The sequence below is a fragment of the Peromyscus maniculatus genome, chromosome 4 (assembly GCF_049852395.1).
Source record: "Peromyscus maniculatus bairdii isolate BWxNUB_F1_BW_parent chromosome 4, HU_Pman_BW_mat_3.1, whole genome shotgun sequence".
Taxonomy (NCBI): Eukaryota; Metazoa; Chordata; class Mammalia; order Rodentia; family Cricetidae; genus Peromyscus; species Peromyscus maniculatus.
This window is the reverse complement of record NC_134855.1, coordinates 131,618,211-131,645,782: the sequence shown is the minus strand read 5'-3', so window position 1 is coordinate 131,645,782 and position 27,572 is coordinate 131,618,211. Positions and strand designations below refer to the sequence as shown.

The 27,572-nt window shown below is 47.6% G+C and overlaps 1 protein-coding gene across 2 annotated transcripts in view; it reads right to left on the bottom strand.

The window, feature by feature from the left end:
* Positions 1–648: 648 nt before the first annotated feature.
* The window catches only part of LOC107402283 (DNA (cytosine-5)-methyltransferase 3C), a 35,006-nt gene continuing 8,082 nt past the window's right edge, over positions 649–27,572 (bottom strand). Inside the window, exons 4-18 of one of the 2 annotated variants that reach the window (XM_076570898.1) lie at positions 26,439–26,642; positions 18,000–18,126; positions 16,553–16,675; positions 16,366–16,410; positions 14,609–14,688; positions 14,223–14,335; positions 13,649–13,835; positions 13,266–13,350; positions 12,633–12,778; positions 11,932–12,022; positions 11,456–11,604; positions 8,389–8,474; positions 5,143–5,212; positions 4,374–4,492; positions 649–1,326 (exon numbers count right to left, since the gene is read on the bottom strand). In XM_076570898.1, coding sequence (XP_076427013.1) covers positions 1,185–1,326; positions 4,374–4,492; positions 5,143–5,212; positions 8,389–8,474; positions 11,456–11,604; positions 11,932–12,022; positions 12,633–12,778; positions 13,266–13,350; positions 13,649–13,835; positions 14,223–14,335; positions 14,609–14,688; positions 16,366–16,410; positions 16,553–16,675; positions 18,000–18,126; positions 26,439–26,642 — 1,767 coding nt within the window. In that variant the 3' untranslated portion in view covers positions 649–1,184. Of the gene's footprint in view, positions 1,327–4,373; positions 4,493–5,142; positions 5,213–8,388; positions 8,475–11,455; positions 11,605–11,931; positions 12,023–12,632; positions 12,779–13,265; positions 13,351–13,648; positions 13,836–14,222; positions 14,336–14,608; positions 14,689–16,365; positions 16,411–16,552; positions 16,676–17,951; positions 18,127–26,438; positions 26,643–27,572 lie in introns of both variants that reach the window. The other variant, XM_076570897.1, reaches the window with a different exon arrangement.

The window sequence follows — 27,572 nt, the reverse complement described above, 5'->3', positions numbered from 1 at the left end:
TTGATTGATAACTGATATGGGAGGGCCCAGCCCACTATGGGCAGCGCCATTCATAGGCAAGTGGGCCTGGGCTCTATGAGAAAGCTAAGTAAACCAGAGAGTGGGCCAGTAAGTAGCATTTCTCCATGGTTTTGCTTCACTTCCTGCTTGAGTTCTGACTTCTCTCGATGATGGCCTGTGACCTAGAAATGTAAGACAAATAAAGGCTGAGTTGCTTTGGGTCAGAATGTGAGGTTTTCTTTTCTTTGGGGGGAGGGGATGTTTTGTTTCAGACAGGGTATCACTGTGTAGCCCTGGCTAGCCTGGAACTTGATATGTAGACCTAGCTGTCCCGAACTCCTGGAAATCCACCTGTCTCTGCTTCCCCTGTGCTGGAATTGAAGGTATGCCACTAGGCCCAGCAAGTCAGAGCAACAGAAAATGAACTGAAATTTAAGGCTTGAACAGGCCTTTCTAGCCCTGGAGCAGCCACAAATGAAGCAGGGACTGTCAATGGGGCTCCCAGCAAGGACCATGAGACGCTCCCAGGGGATGGAGACGCAGTGTCCTGACGGCGCTGCAGGAGGTCTCAGGCTCCACGAGCCCCTGCAGACCCTGGGCATCCCTGTGCTTGATGAATGGATGACACACTTCCACAGACGAACAAAGTACAGATGAGAAATATTGACTTTAATTAAACAAAAGGGTAAGCTCTTCATCTGTCATCTTTCAGCCTAGAAATCAGCAAAAAACTGTTGAAACAAAGCACAGTTTCTCCCATGTTGTCACGTGACTCTGGTTTTGGGGTTTTGGTTTGGTACAGAGTTTCTCTGTGTAACCTTGGCTATCCTGGAACTTGCTCTGTAGACCAGGCAGGCCTCAGACTCACAGAGATCCGTCTGCCTCTGCCTCCCGAGCTCTAGGAGTGAAGGCGTGCGCCACCACCGCCCGGCTTGGTTGTAAAGTTTAAAACTGGAAAAACATAAGAACCATGTTGGGCCACTGTAAGATGCCAGATCCGAGCTGTGCACAAGTAGGTTCCCCTGTAGGGCCAGGAGGCTCTGCTACCACTGAGCAGAAAAGACTGAGTATATAGTGAGACCCCCACAGAGGCGAGCTAAGGAAGGGCAGAGCTGGGGTGCTTCCAGGACCAGTGTGACTCCTAACAGCTGGCATTAGCCCCAAGACCCCAGTCCTGGGTAGAACTATTCACATGCAAAGTAGTCCTTCAAGGGGGCAAAGAGGTGTCTGATGACCGGCACACTCCAGGACTTTCCCAGCAGCTTCTGGCGGGCGCCACGGCCCATGTTGGACACATCAGTGTAGTGGGCAGGAAAGCCGAAGATCCTGGGAGAGCACAGAGTGAAAAGACACAAGGTTAGAAGGGCCCATGTCCCCAGCACACCAAGAACAGCTGTGTTCTGGAAGTCCAGGCTTAGGAAAGCTAGCAGGCTGCCACTGTCTCTGCCCACAATTACACTTCCCCACGCCTTCGGTCAGGACTACTGGGCTCAAAGGAACCTTCTAGACTACCAGTTCCACTGGTTCCTCAGAACACTTGCTGACATCTGATAGCTGAGTCACAGGGCACTGTGCTGTCTCGTGTCCTCTGCACTGGGACTATGCTTCTGGTCCTTATGTGCTGCACAGGGACCATTCTTAAGTGCCTAGTGTGAATTAATCCATGCACGATTGCCAGTCAGCCCGCACACTTGTATTTGACTTCAAAACTCAATGAGAGAAGTTTAGCAATTTCTTGGGGTGGAGAGATGTATGTGTGCACATGTCTGTGGCCATGTGGCCAGAGGTTATCGTCAGTCCTCAGGTGTTATTCTTCAGGGGCCAGGCATTCCTTTTTTTTTTTTTTTTTTTTTTTTTTTTTGAGACCGGGTCTCTCAGAACTTATAGATTCGGCTCGGCTGGCCGGTCAGCAAGTGCCAGGGATCGATCCCCTTGCTCCACCTGCCACACTTGGCTTGAACTCAAGTCCCTATGCCATCTCCTCAGCCCCACAGTCTCTTTAAGAAGGAACAAAGTAGCCGGGCAGTGGTCATGCACGCCTTTGATCCCAGCGCTCGGGAAGCAGAGGCAGGTGGATCTCTGTGAGTTCGAGGCCAGCCTGGGCTACAGAGTGAGTTCCAGGAAAGGCTCCAAAGCTACACAGAGAAACCCTGTCTCAAAAAAAAAAAAAAAAAAAAAGAGAAGAAGAAGAAGAAGGAACAAAGTCATCCCCAAAACAGCAGAGCAGATGTTTCAACCCCAGTTCAGTTGAGTACAATTTAGAATTCAGAGCCTGGGGACTGGAGAGATGGCTCAGCAGTTGAGAGCACTGACTATTCTTCCAGAGGACCCGAGTTCAATCCCTAGCACCCACATGGCAGCTCACAACTGTCTGTAACTCTGGTTCCAGGGGACCCTCACACAGACACACACACACACACACACACACACACACACACACACACACACACACACACAGGTAAAACACCAATGCACATAAAATAAAATTTAAAAAAAGAATTCAGAGTCTGCCTACAGCATTTGTCCAGGCACAGACAAATATACAGGCAAAACACCAACAATAATAACATTTTAAAGAAAGAAATTCTGATAACCCAGTTCTAGGAACAGCACCACTGAGCCAATGACTGCCTCCAGCGTGGTTTCCCTTTGCTTTGTGTCATCCTTCTGCACCAGGCCTCTGAATCACAACTCTGAACGCCTTGCCAGGGTTTGCAGAAGGATCTCTTCATAGATAAACTGAGCAATGTTATCTACAGTTCTTCTACGAATGAGAAATTACTATTTTTCAATTATTTATTTAGTTCATGTATGTGCATGTCTATATGTGTTTGGGCAGAGGACAACTTTCTCGGGTCAAATTAAGGTTGTCTGGCTTGTGTGACAAGCGTCTTTACCTGCTGATCCCTATCACCAGCCCAGAAATTAACTTTCTAGGCTGTGTATGGCGGCTCATCCCTGTAGTGCAGCTCCTGGGAGACTGAAGCAGCCTGGCTGCCATGAGTGGGCAACCTAGGCTCCATACTGAGTTCCAGGCTGGCTACAGAGTGCGCTAGCTACAGAGGGCGCTTTGCCTTACCCCTAAAAAGAGGTTACATTTTTATTAAAGCTATTTGTTAAAGAAAAAAATAAACTCAGAACTGAGGTTTGTGATGAAAATATTCAATACGAAAGTCTTCAGAATAGAGCTGTGACATTAAAAAAAAGAAAGAAAGAAAGAAAGAAAGAAAGAAAGAAAGAAAGAAAGAAAGAAAGAAAGAAAGAAAGAAAGAAAGAAAGAAAGAAAGAAAAAACTTGAAATCCAAGAGTCAGATCTCCATGTGACAATGGACAACGTAGTCCAATAAAGTGTCAGAGGTTAAAGACAGACTGTGGCCAAGGAGAAATCAGCTGCCCCTTGAGGAGTGTGGCTCAAAGAGCTGAGGGGTTTCCCATTTTCCTAAAAACCCAGAAAGCTGGGACAGGAAAATGTCAGGGCAGCGCAGGTGACAGAGAGGCAGCGTTATCTACGAACCTCATGCCTGAGATTCCTCATCTCCACAGTGTCGCCGTTTCTGTGGGAAAAGAAGGGCTAGTTCTGAAAAACTATTATCACGCAGACCCAATGCTTGGGGCCAGGGGGACCTGGAGAAACCACAGCAACTAAGGCTACAGAGCGAGGGCTATGTGTGCCACTGGCTCTGACTCCACATTCTCCCTCCTGCCTCTGTCCCCACAGATTCCCTCTCCCAGTGCAGCCTTGTTCACTGTGGTGAGCAGAGTGATAAACACCGTGTAGTTTCAGATATTTGAATACAGTTCCGGGTTGGTAATGCTTTTTGGGTGGGTTTAGAAGATGTGGCCTTGTGGTAGTAAGTGTGCCACTAGGGGAGACCTTTGCAAGTCTAAAGATTCTAGTTCTCTCTCTTCTCTCTCTCTCTCTCTCTCTCTCTCTCTCTCTCTCTCTCTCTCTCTCTCTCTCTCTCTCTCCTTCATGCTTGCTGTTCACGATGTCAGTTCTCAGCTTGCCACTGGAACCACCGTGCCTGCTGCCATGCTTCCTACTTCCCTGACATGATGGACTCTTACTCCTCTGGAACCGTAAGCACAAATAAACTCTTCATTTTATAAATGTCCTAGGCCGGGCGGTGGTGGCGCACGCCTTTAATCCCAGCACTCGGGAGGCAGAGCCAGGCGGATCTCTGTGAGTTCCAGGCCAGCCTGGGCTACCAAGTGAGTTCCAGGAAAGGCGCAAAGCTACACAGAGAAGCCCTGTCTCGAAAAACAAACAAACAAACAAACAAATAAATAAATATAAATAAATAAATAAATAAATAAATGTCCTTGCTCCTAGTGTCCTATCACAGCAACAGAAGAATAACTAACACACTCACCTTTCGAGCTCAGTACACCACAAAACATCGTCCTTGCCATTCATGACTACAGGGGAAAGCTGGTTTTTCCCCTGTCTGATGGAGTTCGACTTGGTGGTTATTGTCTGTACTTTCTTTAACTGGAGGGGGAAAAACATTTTGGGGTAAGCACAGAAGGCTTCCAAGTGGGGTCAGGCTCAGAAGAATCCAGAGGGCAGAAGATGGAAGGGATGATTTAGGAGAGGTGGCGGGGATGGGCACACACAGAGAGAGGACAGAGACTTACGTGAAGAGATTCTTTCTGCTTCTCACAAATGCCACATAAATTTTAGCCAAAAGTGACCATGAAGGAGCACATGGGGGCCAAGACACCAGTTACTGATCAAAAGGGTCATTAAGAGCAAAAACCACCCAGACTCAGAATGGCCAACCAGAGCTTGGGCAACAGGCCTTCCTTCGCTTTTCTCAGACATGGAGGAGCAGGCACTCAGAGGCCTTCCTGTGTGTCTCTGACTTCACAGCATCCGCCACTGCTCCTTAGAGCAGAGATCACCTGCAGCACAGCCTCTGGACCTCCAGCATTAACCACTGCAGAGCCCGCTTGCATTTTCTTACTGAGGTCATTCACCAAGAACATCTCCTACTCTGTACTCGAAGAAGGGACAGAACAGTTCTGTGGGGAGAGGGAAGAGGCCCAGCACCGGGAGTGTGAGGGAGTGAGCAGGAGCCACGTGGATAGAGCCAAGGTCAGTTTTCCAGAAGGTGCAGCATAGACCACTCAGCATCTTACCTTTGCTGTCCTACTGAACTCCAAGCAGTCCTGCAGCTCGAGCTTATCATTCTTTGAAGCTATCACGGGCCTGGGAACAGCCAAAACCCGTTACTCTCCAGCCTCTGCCCTGGAGGTCTACACTAGAGACCTCACAAGTCAGGTGAGGAGAGAATCTGTTTTGCCCAAGTGTACTATGGCAGTGACCATGTTCATCCACAGGATGAAAACTGACAATTCTGTGTGGTAAGACCAAGAGTCCGCTAGTCCCCAAAGAGTACAGCCCAGGGCCCAGAGGTAGTGTTTCTCTGAACTTTAGACGTTAGTATTGGGCAAAGTGAGCTTCCCACAGAGGGACAGGAGCACTACAGTGGGATCAGTGCAGACCAGGAAAATGTGATAAAGGAACTTGGTCTAGATCAGCGGTTCTCAACCTGTAGATCTTGATCCCTCTAGGGGTGGACAGCCCTTTCACGGGGTCGCCGAAGACCACTGGGAAACACAGAGATTTACATTACAATCCACAGCAGTAGCAAAATTACAGTTATGAAGTAGCAACAAAAATAACTATGGTTGGGGTCACCACAACATGAGGAAGTTAAAGGGTCGCAGCATTTGGAAGGTTGAGAACCACTGGTCTAGATGCTGGTGAATCACTTTTATAAGAGTATTCCACACTTTAAAAATGAAACTCAAGAAGCTTTAAGTGGGTGCCATCCTCGCAAGGAAGGACACTCAAACTTTTCACTTTCTCTCTGCCAACCAGTTTTGCAAATGCAGAGACAAGCAAGTTGAGAAGGCAAGAGCTCGAAACATCTGCATGCGGGAGCCATCAACACTGTCGTGGCCCCAGTTAAGGGACCTCAAAAGGAAAAAAAAGAGCGAGTGCCGCAGAGGGGCTGAGGAATCACGCCAAGAATTTCCCTTGACCACACCTTTCAGCTGTCCAACGCCAACCCTAATTCTGCTTTTAAAAATCTATTACTAATGTGTACATGTGTATTTGATGTATGTGGACATGCATGCCACAGTGCATGTTTGGAGGTCAGAGGACGACTTGGTCAAGTCAGTTCTCTCCTTCCACCTTTACAGGAGTTCTGGGGATCAAAGCCAAGCCGTCAGGCTTGTACAGCAAGCTCCCTTACCCACAGAGCCATCTCACTGGTCCCTACCTCCTTTTATATCCTCCATGGACCTAAGTAAGGTGAGGGGCCAGGAGAAAGGGGACATGGAAAGCTCGGCGTTATATAGATTCAAAGATTAAGATTCATACAAACACGGAGCATGGTGGCACACGCCTTTAATCCCAGCCCTAAGGAGGCAGAGGCAGAAGGATCTTTGTGAGGTCAAGGCCAGCCATGGTCTACATAAGGAATCCCAGGCCAGCCAGGGCTATATAGTGAAAAGATCTTCACAAACCAGATGATTCAGGCCTCAGCCCACATGACGCCTCATACACCCGCTCTGTCACCCCTCAGCGCTCAGTTACAACAGCCCATCATCCTATAAACTCCAGAGGTCACTGCCACCAACCTCATTTGCTTTCTCAGCTGATGACACCTTCTGGGACACAGCGTAACAGCTGGCCATCTCACCTCCTTCTGCAATGTGCCACCTCCCCAGTGCCCTCATCTCTGCTCTTTTTCTTTTCCTTCTACTAGACACAGTATCCCTTAATTGCTTCAATTCACTACAATTAATCTCTTGCATTACCCTATGCCCATGTATAACTAAGTGGCACCATGTACCAGGCCTGCAGGATCCAGCCAGAGATACTTGCATCTCTCTTTTCCAGTCACTCTTGACCTAAGAATACTGATCTCCAAGCTGGTCTGGGGTACCTGCCCACCATCTATCCCAGAGCCCTCCCTTCTGCCTGGATTGGCTCCATTCCTTTAGTTCTGCTGGATGAGGTCTCATTCTTTCCCTACCCTACTTTCCAATGCCTCCTCCCCAACCACGAACATACAGTTACTCGCTGTGTTCTCTACCCCTCCCACTAAAATGTCTACTCTACAAGAGCCACTGACATCACTGTGTCCCCCATTGAATTGGTAGCAATACAGTGCTTGGCAGGGAGAGCTTGAATGTTGAGTAAATCAGCCCATGCGATTCCAAACAAAAACATGGTACCTTTTGATTAGATGGTTAGCTGAATAAATACTAACTATCCCAGGGGTAAAAATAATATTAAAAATTTGCATTAAAAAATGTCACACTATCTAAGAGAAACCTCCAGGCTGTTCCAGGACCCTGTGACTTCTGTCCACACTCTGCCAGACTCCCAAAGTTTATGCTTCTAACAATCTTTCTGAAAGTGTTTCACAGCTTAACTCATTTGCATATACGGGACGGTCACTACGGTCACATCGCTTATCTTAGTTAGCAAGCTGTTCTTGAAATCGCAAAGGATGATATAAGGAGGCGCCTGCAAAACTGCTTGCTTTGTGTCTAATCCTGAGACCAAACACTGGGTATGGCTACACAAATGTGAGATGAGTAAGGACAACACCAACGAACATGCCGAAGCGGACGAAGAAAAGCCCACGAGGCCTCAGCCCTACCCAGAGAACGATAAGCAACTGAGGAAAGCTGGGAACAGGAAAGGTGGCCTTCCCCAGGGAAGATCACACCAAATGGTTGTCTAGTGCCAAACAGTCAGCCCTGAAAACGTACATGCAAATATCATTCTATGGACGTAACAGGTTATATTTAGGAATGTATATGTATACACAAGTACATATATGCATACAATAACAACTGATGAAGAGAAAGGCCATGAATTTGAAGGAGAGTGTAAGGGAGGAGTATAAGGAAGGACTTGGAGGGAGGAATGTTATAATTAAATTATAATCTCAAAAGAAAATTTTTTAAGGGTGGAAAATGTCCCTGACTGAGAAAACTAGAGGGAGTCAGCATCTGTTTGACACTCAGCTCTTCCCCCTGGTCGGTCACCAGTCACCTAGGCCAAGGCCCACTTCATCTCAGGGGCAGAGGATGGTGTCCTTGACACTCAACATCTGCAATGGAAGACAGCACAGCAGGAAGAACAGGGAGGCTTCACGGTTCTCAATCCTCATGCAGACCTTGAGCAACGCCCGCCCGCCCACCCTGCAGCTAGAGCAAGGCAGTGGCCCCAGGAGTCCTGTCCAGTGCTCCACTCATCCAGAGCATCCTAAAGCTCTAAAACTTTCTAGAAGGTTAGGATGTCCGTCAGACTCGTATATAACTTGGCTGTCTGTTACCTGTCCTGCTCAGGGTTCTTACCTGTTCATCCCAGGGAGGTTGCCCCAGAAGTATCGGGCCCTGTGAGCGGCAGAAACCTTGATGGCATCGATCATCACTGGGTTACACTGCAGGAAGAGAAGGGGAGCTGCTGGGGACACCTCAAGACTCAGCTGTCAGTCAGCCCAGGTCTGACCCGGCGGGTGACCAGGCTTTCCTAGCTATACAACGAGACAGACCACTTCCCACCCAGAGACTGGCTGGGCAGAGCTGATGGATGTTCACAGCAAAGAACAGTGGCCAAGACAAAAGTTGGTACCCGGAGTTGGGCAGTGCTGTGAGAGACCTGACCATGCTGTCTGTTGGCAGGACGTGGACTTTGGGACTTTGGATAGAAAAGCAGTTGAACACTAAAGCTTGAAAGTGGGGCATACTACTAAAGCATACCAGTAGGAACATGGATGGTAATGCTGAGAGCAACATGGGCCCAGCCAAGAAGAATATTAATAAGTGGCCTAGAGACCATTCTGGTGATACTTTGGCAGAGAAGGTGGCTGCTTTCTGCTTTTATCCTAAAAAATCTGCCTGAGGCTAAATTGAAGAGGTTTCAGGATAACTGTGTAGTATGGTTATCAGTCATCACTCTTAGGCAGATCTATAATGAAAAGGACCAAGCTGGATAAAGAGAAATACAAAGCGTACACTTTGAGGAGAAAGGAAGCACCAGGAAGCGTAGTGGAGCTAAGTCCAGTGTTCAAGGAGATAAAAAGTTTTTTAAAAAAGCCTGATGCTAAATGGAGTAAATGGAGTGGTGACCTCAGGGCAAGGCAAGACCCCGCCCAACTTTGTTTTCAGCTTGTGAAGAGGAATTAAAGAAAAGCTCAAACAGGGAAGGAGACCCTCAACAACAGAAAGCTGATGCGGATGTTAACTGAAAAGGGTCCAAATTCCAGCCCTACCCAGCAGCAGAACTTGGTTCCCATGTTTCTGGTTTTAGAGTCAAAAATACAAGAAAAGGGTTGTGGAATCTTCCTCCTCAGCTAAAGAAAGCAGCTGAGGCCAGGAGTGTGTCAGGGTGTCCCAGAGAGGCCGTTATGTGAAGCTGTGAAGGTGAAGCCTGAATTGTGTTGGAGATCCCAAGATGCTGGAGACGCCAGAGCCATGGGAAACCTGCCCAAGAGAGCTTCGGACCAACTGTGAATTCTAGCCCAAGAGAGGGAAGTGTGGTACATTCAACAAAGTTGAAACCAATTGGAGATCTGAAGTGCACTTTGACATCAGATGTGGAAATGCAGAATTTAGAGTTTGCCCTGCTGGTTTTCAGTTCTCTATGGCCCAGTATTTCCTCACTATGCTCCCTTTCTTCTCTTTTGGAATAGTAATGTATGTTCTGGGCCATCGTATGTTGGAAGTATGAGATCTGCTTTTTTATTTTTATTTTTACAGGGGGTTACAGCTAAGAGACTGCCAGGAGTCTCAAAAGTGATTTTGAACTTTTGACTTTTAAACAGTATTGAGGCTGTGAAAGATTATGGGAACTTTTGAAGCTAGACTGAATACATTTTGCATTCTGGTATGACTACAAGCCTACCAGGGTAGGGCAAAGAGTAGAATGTGATAGTTTGAATAAGAGTCGCTCCCACAGGCTCATATAATTGAATGCTCGGTAACCAGGGAGTGGAACTGTTTAAAAGGATTAGAAGGATTGGGAGGTGTGGCCTTGTTGGAGGAAGTGTGCCACTCGGGGTGGATTTTGAGGTTTCAAAAGCCCATGCCAGGTCAAGGCTGTCTCTCTTCCTGCTGCCTGTGGATCTGGGTGTAGAACTGTCATCTACTTCTCCAGCCGCATGCCTGCCTGCATGCTGTCATGCTCCTCACCGTGATGGTCATGGACTACACCTCTGAAACTGTAATCAAGCACCTAATCAGTTTATTTTGTAAGAGTTGCCTATGTCATGGTGTTTCTTCACAACAATAGAACAATAATCAGACAGCTGATCTCTGCTTGTGAATGGGGGGGTGACAAGTCAGATCAGACCTGCACACTCTGAGTCACGCCAGTGACAGATGTGCTCAAACGTAGAGATACTTCACGTCAAAATCTGCTAAGTCAAATCCCAGCTGCAGAAAGACAGTGTGAGCAATGCATGACTCAGGGTGACATGTGACATTTGGAAAACAGCCAATTCTATCACCTCTGAGGCAAAAATTGTAAAATTCCAATGAAAACTAAGGTACAGTCTGGGTGTGGTACACACTTGTAATCCTGGCACTTTAGAGGTGGATACAGGAAGACCAAGGGCTGAAGAAAAACCTGAGCTACAAAAGACTCTGTCTTAAAAAACAAACAAACATGGGGCTGGAGAAATGGCTGCTGTTCCAGAGGACCTGAGTTCAATTCCCAGCAACCACATGGTGGCCCACAACCACCTATAATGGGACCCAATGCCCTCTTCTGACATGTAAATGTACATGCTGACAGAGTACTCATATACATGAAATATATATATTTTAAAACAGAAGGAGAAGAAGAAGAAGAAGAAGAAGAAGAAGAAGAAGAAGAAGAAGAAGAAGAAGAAGAAGAAGAAGAAGAAGAAGAAGAAGAAACCAGGAAGTAGTGGCACACACCTTTAATCCCAGCACTAAGGAGACAGAGGCAGGCGGATCTCTGAGTTCGAAGCCAGCCTGGGCTACAGATCGAGTTCCAGGGCAGGCGCCAAAGCTACACAGAGAAACTCTGTCTTGAAAAACAAAAACAAAAACAAACAAACAAAAAAATGAAATCCAAAAACCTGCTTGCTACAGTGTTTGATGTAACGCAAGTGGTGGATAATTAACTTCTCTGTAACTCCTGAAGCTGCCATCTTCAGAAGAAAAAGGAAGCAGGAACTGACCAGAGTGGAAGTAGAGCTGGTGTCATTGCCGGTGCCTTGCACAGGCAGGGTTATGTCAGGGATAAATGTCTCCCACGCACTCAAAAGTGAGCTGTGTCTTTCCTCCCCAGATCTAGCCACAAACTGGGGAATCATTCCCACCTGTCAACACTCAGTAGCCTTAATGCCAACGTGGTCTCCCTGACCCAAGGCGTCTTGACACTCAGGCCACTCACCTCCAGGAACCGTGAGATGTCCCTCTTGTCACCCACCTCCATGGCCACCACATTCTCAAACATCCAGAAGAACGGACGGTTGTCACACTCCTCAGGGCGTGAGTGATTCAGCAACCGGTAAAACTCGAAGAAGAGTCGGCCAGTGCCCTCTACATCCATAAAGAACATCGGAGAACAGGGTTTGATCAAAAGCTTCAATGCAAGCCCCCACATTCCCTGAGACCAAGAGAATCTCAATAAGCCCCATCCGTGAAGCCAGTGCCCTCACATGCCAGCCCCGGAATGACCAGGCAAGGACACCGTTCCCTGACACCTTTCTCTGGGGGCTGAGGATTTGCAAAGGGCGCAGGCAGTGCTTAAGGACCAGCGCTAAACAAGAATGATCAGAAGCCAACATCTTCTTCTGCGGCCACCCCACATGGACCAGCACTCAGATATGGTAGGATCTCTGTGAGCCAAAGCAAATGGCTGCTCACCAAACAGGCCTTTCCTGACAGGATTCACACAGGAGAGGTCATTGCAAGGGCTTCCACCGATCACCAAGTCGAATGGGCCCCACTCATCAACCTGAGAGAAAACACAAAATGCTGGGATGAGCCCGAGGGAGGAGGGAATCCTTGGTTCTGGGGCAGGCGAGATGGCTTGGAGGTGTATAGGTACCTGCCATGTGAGCCTGGCAACCTGAGTGTGACCCCCAAAACCTATGTAAGTGTGGAAGGAGAGGACTGACTCCACAAAGTTGTCCTCTCATCTCCATAAATGTGCCACGGTGGTGGCACCCTCATCCATGTACATGCACGGACACACTGATGATGATGATGATGATGATGATGATGATGATGATGATGGTGATGGTGATGGTGATGATGATAAATTGTTTTTAATTTAAAAATAAAGAAAGCTTAGATTATTAGAGAAGTTGCTAAGAAAAGTCAGTTCTAGAAACTTGCTCGGTCGGCAACCCCAGTTCCAGCCCATGGAGCCTCCATTGACGCTCACATTCCACTAGAAGTCCTGAATTATTCCTATTACGTCACTTTTTCTGAAATGTCTCTAGCTGTCTTCTACCCACAGCCCTAGGCCTGAGGGGGAGAGAGAGCAGCCCACCATGAGACCAAGGTCCAGGGCATGGAAGAACAAGCAAAAGATGAAGCCCAGGAAAAGAAGCCACCCTCACATCTCCCTTTGTGATTTTCCTGACGTCATCCACGTATTTGATATGGCCTTCATGCTTAACGGTTCCCACGGCGATGGACTCTGAACAGACTTCGGAGGCGACGTACTTTTCCACTTTGATACCCAACTCTTTGAGCACCAAGTACCCTGTGGGGGATCAAATAGAAATGTGAGGACAGGGGAATGAGGATCCATCCCCTCACTCCATCCCTGTCGCTTCAGAGCAGCCGTGTCGACTCCAGGGGCCCTCACAGCGTCGCCCACAGTGGCCATGCTCTCGCCTTCCATGTAGGGGACGTCTCACGACATGGAAAGGAACCAGGACTGAGGAGGGTAGTTGCTACCTAACTGACCACCAATGTATCTATGCACACAGAAGGAAAAGTTTAAGAATCAAGGTTAAAATGCAAAGAGCTAAGAAGTGTGTCCTTTGAAAAGGGGAGCAAGCACCCTACATGAGCCAAAGCAGACCAAGAGTGCTGTGCATGCTGACTGATTCCTACACGCATACAAACGGGAAAAACTAGAAAAGAGCCCAGACTGAGGGGCTTGCCAGCAAGCCGACGGTCCACAACTGTCACAGGGGAGACACCTTCAGCCCGCCTAGAAGCGCCTTTCATTGCCTCAGACTCACCTGTCGCAATTCCATCAAACAGGGACAGGACTCTAATGGGCCTCCTCCTGGCTGCAGGAATTGCTGGGTACAACTTGGGCGGCTCCTGCCAGATAAGCAAAGAGAGTGATGCCTCCGAGTGCCCATCCATCCTCCTGTGCCCAGAGGCTTTGATGGGAACCGGGAAGAAAGCATTAGCCACAGGCTGGCCATGCTGTCCTTAGATAGGAGGGACACACAGAGCCAGATAAGGAGCTGGACCAGTCACTGCCAAGGCCTCTAAGAACAGGAGATCAACTCCTACAATGTGGGAGCAGCTGCTCTTGTCACCCACAGGCTCCGAACATTCCGTCTTGTTCCCTCCTCAGAAGGCACTGGAAAGAGAATTGTCGGCTATGGCTTACAAATTCTTCGAGGTCAGGATCAGTCGTGAAGAAGTCTTGCAGGCGCATGTTCCAATCCTTCCTGCGCCTGAGGACACCATGGCAGCGCTGTGGGAGGCACATATAGCAGCTCCAGGGTTCCTTCAGCTTGGCATCCTCGGCTGTCCCTGTCCCCACCAGCACCTCCAGACACTCCACACAGAAGCACCTGTACCAGAGTATCCAGAGAGAGTGGGCACCAAGGTTACCAGACATTTGTCATGCAGGCCCAGTTAGATCTCCTGCCTGATGTGCAGCCTCCGGTTTCCACGTATTTTGAGATATAGGTTAACAAACCCCCTTCTTGAACATGGATCCTTAACACTCCCTTCAGGTCTAGAGCCTTTTAACAGAAACCTCACGGGGCTGACCTCACGGGCACACTGACCTGAGTCCAGCACTATGCATCAATGCAGTTCATGCCCGTGAGCACCAGATTCCACAGACTATCTATCGATGCGGTGCTTTTTCTATTTGGTTTTCGCTGCCTACAGACTGCAGGAACTGTGAGGTTCCCCCGGGGATCTGAGGCCCTCTTGTCCGGCCCCCCACTCACCTGCAGCAGCTGGTGTTGCTGCAGAGAAGCAGCTCCCGGCCCTCGCAGCACACGGTGCAGTAGGACTGATAGCCGTCCTCATCATACATGTAGAAGAGCTCCAGGAAGCGATCCTGACCACCAGAGAGAAGCACGTGAGACCACAGGCCTGACCTCAGCCAGGCCTGGCTAGCAAGCTGGCTGGGGCCCTAGCCGGTGGCCTGGCATGCTCTTCAGCGACAGTGCATGTGATTGGAGGGCCTTCTCTGCTGCAGCACCTGTCCCCCAAACAGGAAGTGGGGGTGAATGTGCCCTGGGAAGCTATTCACTAGTGCCTGGAGCAGGAACTGGGCTAGGGGCCTGGACGGTGGAAGGATGTGACAGGAGGAAGGGGCAGGAAGACTCACCCGGCAACTCTGACAGAGCCCACCCTCAAAGAGGGGATGGAAGGACACAGGGTTCTTCCTACCGCAGGACAAACAGCGGTCTAAGAGAAAGACAGGAGTCAGAGTCATGGAAATCAAGGGCCTAACATCTGCTGATGAAGTCTTACGCGGGACAGCTCTGAGTATCTGCCCCTGGCCAGCCATGTGTGAGGACTCTGTACCACATCCAGTGTTTAAGTCATTTCAGGCGCATTTCAGATGAGATATGGTGTGTTCGAGGTAGTTGGCCATAGACCCAACAATGTTTAAAGTGCCATCCCCACGTCATAGTCCAGGAAAGACAAGTTCAAACTAACAAGAGGAAGCACAAGGGAGGCCAAGGCCTGGCCAGGCAGAAAGACAAGAGACTGAATGTTGTTTTGGGTTTAGCATCTCCATCATTGATAAACATTAAATCTCAGACATTGAGGCCCTGTAGTGATTCTGACTGGCTTGGTGGCAGATACAGAACCTGCCTGCAACCATGCCCTCTAAACACAGCACAGATTGCCATCCCAGACTTTGGTTTTTGTTTTTTTTTTTTTGGTTTTTTTTTTTTGGTTTTTTTAGCCAGGAGGCCACTCTGCCTTGGCTCTTAATTGATTCACTATTCAAGAGGACAAAACCTTTAAATGGCCAATACTGTTCCACTGGTGGAAAGGATCAAATGGTGGATGACTCCTAGGATGCATGGAGGACCATGGGTCAAATGTTTGTAAAATTAGATGGGTGGTGATCATGCATGTCCTTAATACCAGCACTTGGGAGGCAGAGGGAGGCAGATCTTTGTGAGTTCAAGGCCAACCTGGTCTACAAAGTGAGTTCCAGGATAGCCAGGGCTACGCAGTGAAACCCTATCTTGAAAAACCACACACACACACACACACACACACACACACACACACACACAAATAAATAAATAAATAAATAAATAAATAAATAAATAAATAAATAAATAAATAAATAAATTCTAATTGTAGGTACTGCTCTAAACTGCAGCTATTCTGGGGTACCACAGATCCAGGTCTGTTTTCTAACCCAATAATGAGTAACTACTTGATACATATTTGAAAATTAAGGCACACTGGACCAAGAATTTGAATGAAGAATCCATCACATATTCAAACTCCATTAGGTCTGTTCTTGGAAGATTTCTGAATCCCAGTGCAATACCCTTTTGGGGAAAGGATACCAGAGTTAGCTCGAAGAGGAGCCAATAACAAAATGTGTCTCATTTTACCCTAAAAGTTAGCTGTGCTTACTGAGTGAAAAGTTCAAGGTTCCGTTGGTCTGGAGTTTTCAGGTATTGGCCAAAATGCCCCAGCCTCCATTCCTCCCCCACTCCAGTCACCCTGGTCAGTGGCTGCATCTGACCCAGTTAAGAATGGAAGCAGGCCGGGCGGTGGTGGCGCACGCCTTTAATCCCAGCACTCGGGAGGCAGAGGCAGGCGGATCTCTGTGAGTTCGAGGCCAGCCTGGGCTACCAAGTGAGTTCCAGGAAAGGCGCAAAGCTACACAGAGAAACCCTGTCTCGAAAAACCAAAAAAAAAAAAAAGAATGGAAGCAAATCACACCACTTGATCAAAAAAAAAAAAATGTAGCAACGAGTACAGAAGAAACAGAAATGGTCCTGATCTAGGTCAATGCACAGGGCTCTGGATTAAACCCATGCAGATGGTCAAAGCCAGGCTAAGGCAGGTCTGGGGCACCCCTGAAGGGAGAGGGTCAGGAGACAGTACCTTCCAGATTGCCCTTGTTGTTGGTGACGTCAGAAGCCATCCTTTCTGTTGAGGAGAGAGGGACAGGTGTGAGGAGGTGGGGAAGTCTCTCCTTTCCCACGCAGCTGTGCACCTCTGTACCCCACAGAGGACCTGCTGCTCCTGGTCCTGCACCGTGCACGGCCAGACCTTTCAGCACCCAAATCACCTCGGCTCTCGTCATCCTCCCCTCGGTCTTTCCCTCCGCAGCTGTTTGTCTTGAGGCGTTTGGGTGTGGGACAGTACTCAGAAGCGGCAGAGTCATTGGTGGTGCGTCTTCGACCTTTGTTCTCTGGAGGGGAAGCAGACGGATGTGACTGAAGGTCTAAGAGACAAGGCAAGCCTAGGACAAGACCATGCTTTGTCTGGGATCCAGCTGCATCTAGAGCAGAGGACAGTGATGGGTGTAGAGAACCCCAGAGGGGAACCCACAGCAGAAGCCAATTCAAAGCTCCTCTCACCCGGGAAGCAGGACAGACTCGTGTTCCTGGGGTTTACACATCTGAATGTGTAAGAGAATCCATCCTTCTAGAGCCAGCCCAGAGCACATGCTGGACCATAGCTGGAACTCTGAGGTTCCTACAGTGACGCCCAGAACAATGCCCAATGGGAGCATAGAGCTACTGAGTATTTTGTTGTTTTGTTTTGTTTTGCTTTTCAAGACAGGGTTTCTCTGTGTAGCCCAGACTGTACTGGAACTTACTCTGTAGACCAGGCTGGCCTTGAACTCAGAGATATTCACCTGCCTCTGCTGGGATTAAAGGTGTCCACCATCACCGCCTCTACTGAGTATTTGAAATGTCAGGAGGGACAAGATTTGATACTGAGGGTCAAGTCCAAATTGTCAAGTGATGCTACTGATTTGGTTAATTTGGACTGACTTGCACCCTGGAATCTACTTAGCCAAGTTAGGACATTAGTATGTGTTCATTAATCAATTTCAGTTTAACTTTTACCTAAAGACATCATTTTCTTAGGACAGTACTAGAGAAAAGTGAAATATCTCAATGTTTTATATAGATTAAATGTTGAAATGCTAAGTTTTTAAAATATTAGCATAAAACTACTAGAAAATAAGTAAATTACATTCTGTGGCTCCCATTCAATAATGTTTTTAGTTTTATTGGATCTATTGAATCATAGTGGACATGGTTGAATCTGACTCTTCCTCATTCACACATACGAAGAAAGAAAATTAGATCCCCATCAAAAGTCATGAGGAGCCAGATGAGGTGACACGTGATTCCAATCCCAGTCTGAGACCAGACAGGACTACATAGTGAGACTGTTGTCTCAGAAAACAGAAACACAAGGAGCTTGTGACGGCAAAGTGACATTTGGCGACGCTCATATATGCCATTAATATGAAGACATAAAAGGGGAGGCAGGAGTCCTAAGATTACAGGAGGCCGGATGTGCACCCATGGTTAGCCTGGGGGTCATATGTGAGGGTCAGTGACTCAGCTCAGCTTAGGAGACTTGATTCTTCTCCAGTGAGCACCGTAGATGCCAAGAAATCGCAGGACAGAACAATAAAAACAGAACCTTCAAAGATGGCAAGGGAATACCATGTCTCCTGGGTTCTAAGTTCCTGCTGTCTGTACCATCCATCCCACCTGGTTGCTTGCTGTTTGGTTTGAGGCCCTCGACGCCGTGGGCCCACTCCAGCACGGGCTTCAGCCGGTCCTCCAGCGAGTCTCCCAGGCTGCTGGGGAAGGTCTTGCCAGCTCGCACCCTGGCTCTCTGCCAAGACACAAATAAAGGCAAAGTCTGTCCATGAATGGGAGCAGGCGAATGAGGTATGTGCCAGGGTGAACCCAGGGATTCCTCCTGCTGGGGCCTGCATTCCCTAAACACTGGTGTCTTTCAGAGCTGGACAGCTGTCCTTGGCTTTGTTATGTGACAGGGGCCTGCTTCTGAGAGACTGGTAATGAAACAATAGACTATAGGGGCAGGCACCACATACGAGCTGTCCACTGTAGAATCAGGGAGTGGTCAGCTCTCTCCCAAAGGAGGGTTTCAACTCAGCTTTGTTACTTAATACCCAGCAGCTTCTGGCAGTTTTACCCTACCCTCCCGTAGCTTGTCTCAGACAGCCGACTTCTTGCTGTGTCTTCCCTGAGAAGATCTGGATGTAGTCACGCATTCTTCATTTTAAGGCCAATGCCAATTTACATGCCTAATTAGGCACTTGGCCAAGTAGGGCAGGCTGGTAGGGGTTGGAGGGAAGTGGTGGGGAGCCTAATGACTGAGAGGAGATACAGTGTCTACAAACCAGGAGAGGAGGCAACAGGCTGCCTCCTCTAGGCCTTGAAGGACCCTGCTTGAAGAAAGAAAGCTCACCCGTCTCTGGGGCAGCCTGTTCCGCAGCATCACTATTTCCCCTGTGACAGACGTTAGTTACACTGGTCCATGGTCACGGGCTGCCTAAGCTCACTGAGAGCCGGCTCTGGAAGTGAAAGGGCCTCCCTTGCCTCAGACTCAAACATACTGATTTCAAGTGTCTTCCAAAACTCCCTGTCCTGGGCAAGCTGGGCCCCTAACACTGTGACAGGGACAAAGGAGAACGGCAAACAGCCGAGGGCATTAAAAACCTCACACCCTTGAGAGCAGCGAGAAGTAAAACCATTTCCCACAGAGGTTACATGGTTTATCCTGTGAGGAAAGATGGCTGCCGGTGGGATGAAGGGGCAGAAGCTCGTCCATAAAGATGAGAGTTTCTCTTGATCAACAAGTCTGGCTTCTTTGATGCTGTCAGCAAGACTTCTGGAGGCATTTCTTTGGTGATTTGATGACATTTCTTTTCTCTTTCTTTCTTTCTTTTTTTTTTTTTTGTTGTTGTTGTTGTTTTTGTTTTTGTTTTTTTGAGGGTTTCTCTGTGTAGCTTTGCGCCTTTCCTGGAACTTACTCGGTAGCCCAGGCTGGCCTCGAACTCACAGAGATCCGCCTGGCTCTGCCTCCCGAATGCTGGGATTAAAGGCATGTGCCACCACCGTCCAGCCTGCTTGCTCTCCCAGTTGGGCTACTCCAGCTGGCTGGATAGTATGAGCACTTGATAGGCTGACGTTTTTCTGTCTAGCATCTGTGTCTGGCTGATGCTACTTGCTATTTGCTCTTTTGCTTTTGCTTGCTATTCACTTAATAAACTCACTCATTTGAAACCAAGACACAGCTATCCAGATCATTCTCCACATGAAACACCCACCAGACAGCACTCACCATTCCCAGTCCAGCTGGCAGTATCAGAAACTCTCTAGTGACCTTGGTACATCTCAAACTCCTTTCCCAATCAGGCCCTCTGTCTTTGGTATTCACCACCTCCATGGTATCCCTGTCTTTTCCAAGCCAACCTTGGCAACACAATGGTGTGAGCTAATGTTTAATGGCTCTCCCTTCCTCCCAGCTCTTAAGGTCAAGATCCCATTCTTATACCTGTGTTACCTCCAGAGTGTGGTATATGGCCTTCCTATAAGGAACCAGTTTATAGCCAGGTGGTGGTGGCACACACCTTTAATCCCAGCACTCGAGAGGCAGGCAGGTGGATTTCTATGAGTTCGAGACCAGCCTGGTCTACAGAGCGAGTTCCAGGACAGCCAGGGCTACACAGAGAAACCCTGTCACAAAAAAACTAAAAAAATTAAAATATAAAACAGAAAGCAGCTAACTGAAGGTGGCCAGGTTAAAATGCTGGCTGAAGAGCCCAGGGCCAAGGACCACCAGTTTGTCAGCAGAGACCTAGGGGAGAAAGACATCACCAATATCTACCCACACCACAGTGAACAGGTGGACACTCTGTGTGTACATATTCACCCAGAGCCTGTTCCTGGGATGATTCACAGATACCAATACCAAAAGGGGGGAGGGCAATAGATAGCCCATATCATGGAACCTGAGACAAGAACACATGATGCTCCAAATGGGAGAAAGAATGAAGCTCAGAATGCGTACATAAGATGCATCCCATTTGTGTTCACATAGTGTATGTGTGCATGCATGTATGCACAGTCAGTGTCGCTGGTAGAGACACGAGACTCAGTCCCGAAATTGGCTTAAATGTATTTTGTGCAGGCTCTTTGCCCTTCCTGAGTGTGAGGACAGTTATTGAGTCTCCAGATTCTCATTCAGTGAGTTCCCATCATGCATAGGTTCAGAGAACATGCTTGGCACAGAGTGAGCTCTTACTGCTCACAATGATTGCAAATCTTGATCATGAATGGCAAGCTGCATGTGCCAAGTCCCCAGACGATGCAGAAAGAACTGTGGGGTGGCATTCCTAGTGAGGAGGACGATAAAGCAGGTGTTTCGGGCTGTTTACCACAGTTGTCGGATATATGGCATGTCCCGGAATGCAATGCCTGCTTTCACACTCAGCCCCATCTTATGCTCAGAGCCTCAACTCTGCGGTGTGGCCACCATGGGTGAGAAGGGAGTGCCAGCTGCTCTAGCCGACATGAGCAGAACACAGTGGGTACCAGGTAGGCTCTGGACCACAGCACATTGTAATCCTATTCCATAGTTCTCCCTCACCATACTGCACTGTATTGCCATCTGAGCCTGTCTAGAAATGAGTATGTTACATCTCACTGGATATAGCAAGCATCCCTCATCTATGCCAAACAAGGCATTGTGCACATATCCCAGAGTGTGATGCTTCCGTGGCCAGCATAGGCCCAGGACACTTATCCTTTTACGCCCTCTGCTGGTCACACGGCACAACTACATGAAGTTTCTCATAGATTGATACCTTTTTTTTTTTTTTTTTTTTTTTTTTTTTTGCCTCTCTTGGGAAATTTTATGCATGGAAATGACCCCAAGGGAAAGTAACTCATGAGAAAATCAGAACCTCAAGTGGAGGCTGAACCCTAGCAATGTTCTTTTTAAAAGGGCTTATAATTGTTTATGTGTATTTGTCCATGTGAATGTGTGCCACATGCGTGCTAGTGTATTCAAAAGGCAGAAGAGGGTGTTATCAGATACACTGGAACTAGAGTGCAGGAGGTTTTTGAGCTGCCCAATGTGGATTCTGGGCACTAAACCTCTGGAAGAGCATCAAGAGCTCTTAACTGACAGCTGATTCATCTCTCCAGCCTTCCCCCACCCCCAGCAATCCAGCAATGTTCTTTTTTTTTTATTCATCTATTATGTATACAGTGTTCTGCCTGCATGTACACCTACAGGCCAGAAGAGGGCACCAGATCTCATTATAGATGGTAGTGAGCCACCATGTGGTTACTGGGAACTGAACTTAGGACCTCTGGAAGAGCAGCCAGTGTGCTTAACCTCTGAGCCATCTCTCCAGCCCCCATTCGCCCCCTCCCAGGAATGTTCTTAATAGTTTCCCATGTGCTTTCATCCTGCCCCATTCCCTGTGTCCCTGTCTCTTATGTTGTGAGTTGATCGAGCACTGAGTAACATTCCCAGGAGACCATTACAGGAAAACCATTCTATCTACATCCTTCAATTTAAAATCTGTGTAGCTCTCAGACCAGCTGTTCAACAGCTGTAAGGTCCAAACTGGGGTCTGGTGGAGTGGCTCGCTGATAGAGTCTGCCTGACTCCTACCCAGTCACGGCCTCCTGCCTGCCCTCCATGCAGGACTAAACGACACTAAGGGGCAGGACCTACCTCTCTTGTCTCTCCCAGGCTTCTTTCTAAATGCATGGGGGTGTGCCTGGCTGTTCCTGTGCTACCAGGGCCTGTAATGGTGACTCTAACCGCAAAGAAGCAATTGCCAAAAAAATGAATTTAAATCCGTGGGGCCCTGCATCCAGAACTTTCTAACCCTTTGCGCTTATCAAGAGTAGACTTGTTGTCTCTGATCCCACATGCCACCAAGAGTTGATTTAAGGGAAGTAACTCGGGAAGTCTTTGTCCAGACCCAGCATCAAAGTTTAATGTCTTCAGAGCAACCCCCGTAGGGAAGCCAGCCCTCAGGTCTGTGAACCCCCAAACCTGCCTTGTCCCAAGCTCACCTCAGAAAACTTGCCATCACCAAACCACCATCCCCATTGCATGCCAAGCACAGCCTGGTGCTGGGAGGTGCCTTTCCAGGACACCACCATGGCAGGCCACCAGGAGAAGCCATCCATCTTTTCCCACATGTGTGTGAGTTCCAGAACAGACTGAAGGATCCTTGGAACTTCCTGGCCAACCAATATAGTCCAGTTGGTGAGCCCTGCGCCAGTGAGAGACATTGTCTCAAAAAATAAGGTGGAGAAGGCTGGAGAGATTTCTCAGTGGTTAAGAGTACAGGCTGTACTTCCAGAAGACCCAGGTTCAATTCCCAGCACCCACACAGTGACTCATAACTGTCTGTAACTCCAGTTCTAGGGAATCTAACACCCTCTTTTGACTTCTAAGGACACCTGGCATGTACACGGTACACACACATACATGCAGGCAAAACATCCACATACATAAAATGAAATTTAAATTACATTAAATTCTGCATGCAATAAAAATAAAATAAAGTAAAGTAGAGGGCTCATTGGATAAAGCACTTGCCATGCAAGTATGAGCACCAGAGTTCAGAACCCATTTAAAGCTGCATGCAATAATGCATTTCTGTTATCTAGCATGCCTAGAACATGAGAGAGGTGGAGACAGGAGAATCCTTTGAAGCCTGGGGGCTAATGCCTGTCTCATAAAGTGGTAAACAGCAAGAGACCATGTCTCAAAGCACAGTGGAAGCCAAGGACTTGAGACTGTCCTCTGCCTTCTACACACACTATGGCATGTACAACCTGTGGTCTCACATTCACACAAACACAACAATAACAGGTGGAGATGTGACTGAGGAAAACATCTGATGTCAACCTCTGGCTTCAACCTGCACATGCACATACTATGCACATACACATGGCTGGGGGGTGGGGGGAGAGACACTGTTCATTTTGATGTCCAGGAAAAGAACAGGCAAAGGAAGAGCCATGTTGCATTTGGAAAATACTTAGAATGTAATATATGATAAAAATGACAACAATCGCTGGGCATGATGTTGCATGCCTTTAATCCCAGCACTTAGGAGGCAAAAGCAGGTGGATCTTTGTGAGTTCAAGGCCAGCCCGGTCTATAAAGAGAGTTCCAGGACAACCAGGGCTGTTACACAGAGAAATCCTGTCTCAAAAAAAAAAAATGACAACAATCATAGTGGGTGATCATTATACAACTGTTATCTCTTCCCTATATTCAGAGGCTTAAGGTAGTGTGGTAGTTTGAATGTAATTAGCCCCCATAAGCTCATAGGCAGTGGCACTATTAGGAGGTGTGACTTTGTTGGAGTGTGTGTGGCCTTATTGGAGGAAGTGTGTCACTGTGGGCGTGAGCTTTGAGATCTCCTATGCTCAAGCTACATCCAGTGTCACAGTTCACTTCCTGTTACCTGTGAATCATGACATAAAACTCTCAGCTCTTTTTCCAGCACCATATCTGTCTGCATGCCATGTCCCACCATGATGATAATGGACTAAACCTCTAAAACTGTAAGCCACCCCAATTAAGTGGTTTCCTTTATAAGAGTTGCTGTGGTCATGGAGTCTTTTCACAGCAATAGAAACTGTAACTAATACAGAAGTTGGTACCAGGGACTGGGGTATTGCTGTGATAGACCTGATCATGTTCTTGTTTAGAGGAATTTGGACCTTGGTACTTTGGGTTAGGAACATGGTAGAATGCTTTAAGCACTGCTTAATGGACCATACTGATAGGAGTATGGAAGATTTGAACTATGGGAGGCTGGCTCAAGAGGTTTCAGAGGGGAAGAATTTTAGTATGTTGCCTAGAGATCATTCTTGTGATATTTGGGTGAAGAAAGTGGCTGTTTTTTGTCCTTGTCTGAAGAATCTGACTGAGGCTAAAGTGGAGAGATTTGGATTAATTCTACTGGTAGAGGAAATCTCAAAACAGCCTAATATAGACTCTGTCATATGGTTATTGGCATTAACTCTAATGAAGGTATATAACGAAAAGGAAAAAAATACTGAGCAAGGAAAAATACAAAATGTACGATTTGAGGAGGAAAGGAGCACAGGGAAGTGGAATGGAGCTAAGTGTGTGTTCAGAGAGACAAACAAATTAATAAATGGAACAAAGGGAGTGGTGACCTCAGGGCAAGATCCCACACAGCTGAGTTTCCAACTTGTGAAAAGGAATTAAAGGCTGGGTGGCAATGGCACACACCTTTAATCCCAGCACTCGGAAGGCAGAGCCAGACAGATGTCTGCAAGTTCGAGGCCAGCCTGGTCTACTGAGCAAGATCCAGGACAGGCACCAAAACTACACAGAGAAACCCTGTCTCAAAAAAAAAAGAAAGAAAGAAAGAAAGGAAGGAAGGAAGGAAGGAAGGAAGGAAGGGGAGAGAGAGAGAGAGAGAGAGAGAGAGAGAGAGAGAGAGAGAGAAAGAAAGAAAGAAAGAAAGAAAGAAAGAAAGAAAGAAAGAAAGAAAGAAAGAAAGAAAGAAAGAAAGAAAGAAAGAAAGAAAGAAAAGGAATTAAAGAAAAGTTGAGATCTGGATGTAGTAGTGCACATTTTTAAACTTAGCACTTCAGGACAACCAAGTTTAGGCAGTGAAGGAAATCATCAAAAACAGAAAACTCGTGAGAAGATGTACTTGAATGATGGGGCCATGTTCCAGACCCAGAAAGCAGCAGAACTTGGCAGCTTCAGCCATGTGGTTCTGGCTTTTAAGTCAAGGATACCATAAAAGGGTTATGGTAGTGGAAACACATGAACTGTGGACCAATAGCTGTGGAGCCCCCATGGTACTGGACTAGGCCCTCTGGATAGGGGCCTAGGGAGACCCTAAGCAGTAGGATCGGGATCCATCCCTAGTGCATGAGGGGGCTTTTTAGAGCCTAGTGCCTATGGTGGGACACTTTGCACAGCCTTGGTGCAGGGAGGAGGGCCTTCGACCTGCCTCAACTGAATGTACCAGGTTCTGCTGACTCCCCATGGGAGACCTTGCCTTGAAGGAAGTAGGAATGGGATGTGGGTTGCGGAGAAAGGCTGGGGGGCGGGAGGAGGAAGGAGAGGGGGATCTGTGGTTGATATGTAAAATGAATAGAAAATTTCTTAATAATTAAAAAAAATAAAGGGATTATGGAATCTTCCTCTGTGACTAAGGAAAGCCACTGAGCCCAGACAGGTGTCAGGGGTGTCCCAGAAGGGAGGCCTAGAGAGGCCATTGTGTGAAGTTGTGAAGTTGAAGCCTGGATTGACTTGGAGACCCCAGGTGGTTGGAGATTCCAGAGTCGTGGGAAACCTGTCAAGGAAAGCTGCTAACAGAGAGGGGAACCAGTCCATGAGAGAGAAGTGTGCTGCAGTCAACAAAGCTGAAAGGAGCTGGAGATCTGAAGAGCACTTTAACATCAGACATGGAGGTGCAGAGTTTGGAGTTTGCCCAGCTGGTTTTCGGTCTTGCTTTGGTCCAGTATTTCCTCACTGTGCTCCATTCCCTATGTTTTGGAATGGCAATGTATATCCTGTGCCATTATATGTTAAAAGTATGTGATGTGCTTTTTGATTTTGATTTTATAGGGGATTACAGTTAAGAGATTTCATGAATCTCAGAAGAGACTTTGAACTTTAGACTTTTAAATAAGTTTGAGACTGTTATAGACTATGGGGACTTTTAAAGTTAGACTAATGCATTTTGTATTATGATATTGTAGTGGAATATAGTAGTTTGAATGTAATTGACCCCCATGAGCTCATAAGCAGTGGCACTATTAGGAGGTGTGGCTTTGTTGGAGTAGGTGTGGCCTTGTTGGAGGAAGTGAGTCACTGTGCGGGTAGGCTTTGGGTTCTGCTATGCTCAAGCTATAGCTGGTGTCACAGTTCACTTCCTGTTGCCTGTGGATCAAGATGTAGAACTCTCAGTTCCTTTTCCAGCATCATGTCTGCCTGCATGCCATGTCCCACTGTGATGATAACAGATTAAACCTCTAAAACTGTAAGCCACCCCAATTAAATGGTTTTCTTTATAAGCGTTGCCATGGTATCTCTTCACAGCAATAGAAACCCTAACTAAGACAGGCAGAATCCCTTTTCAGTGGTACCTGATAATTGGTGTTATCTCCATCTCTGCTTTCCACATCCACCTGTGTGGTACCCTCCTGATAGCTGTCCTGGCTCAAGTCAACCAATGGGGTACTGATGCTCTGGGTTATCACTTCTTCATCTGTGAGGTCAATGGTAGGGTAAGGGCTGGCAGGGGACAGCCATGACATGCTTGCTGAAGTGGTTGCTTGCCAACTCAGGGACTGTAGACAGAAAGAAAAGGTTGAGTCTCAGCAAACCAAAGCATGTAGGGGTGCATATGAACAGCCTCCCTCCATTAAACCCCATGCAAGCAAGAGTGAAGAGACAAACCAGGATGCTTTTGTTTTATAAGAACATGAGCTGGCTATCATTGACCCCAAGGCAGAGCAGAAACAGAACAAGGATGTGAGTGCAAGGGCAGGTAATGACCAGAGGCTCTGAAGCTGAGCTCAGAGAGGGCGGGGTCTCTGGAGAACTGGCTCCTGTGCGTCTGGAAACAGCAGTAGAATGTTCTGGACCTGCTGGAATTGCCTCAAAACAGCAGGAAAAGACACAAGAGACATGCAGAGTAGACACCAGTGGCTTTCAGCTCAGCTCCAAGGGGGGCCAGAACTGGGCCATGGGAATTCTTGCTTCCTCAATGTAATTCCAACAAGGCCAGGCCAAAAGTGAAGCCAAAGGCTTAGGAGCTTACCTAACACCCAGGAGAAAGAGGCAGACCTTGTTCTGTAGTTATATTTGTTTGTTTGTTGTTTTTAATGAAACAGAGCTGGAGCTAGTTAACAGAAAGATTTAGGGGATGGAATGATAGCTCCAAAGTTGAAGTCTTTACTGCTCTTTCAGGGGACTTGAGTTCAGTTCCAGGCACCCTCCTCATGTGGCTTACACTGCCTGAAACTCCATCTCCAGGAGACCCCACACCTTCTTCTGGCCTCTGAGCACAGATACACTCATGTGACAAACACACAGAGACATACGAATAAAAGTAAAACAACTTTTTAAAGATTTTATATAGTTTTTTTTTCTTCTTTTTGATTTTTCAAGATAGGGTTTCTCTGTGTAGCCCTGGCTGTCCTGGAACTCACTCTGAAGACCAGACTGGCCTCAAATTCACAGGGATCTGCCTGCCTCTGCCTCCCGAGTGCTGGGAT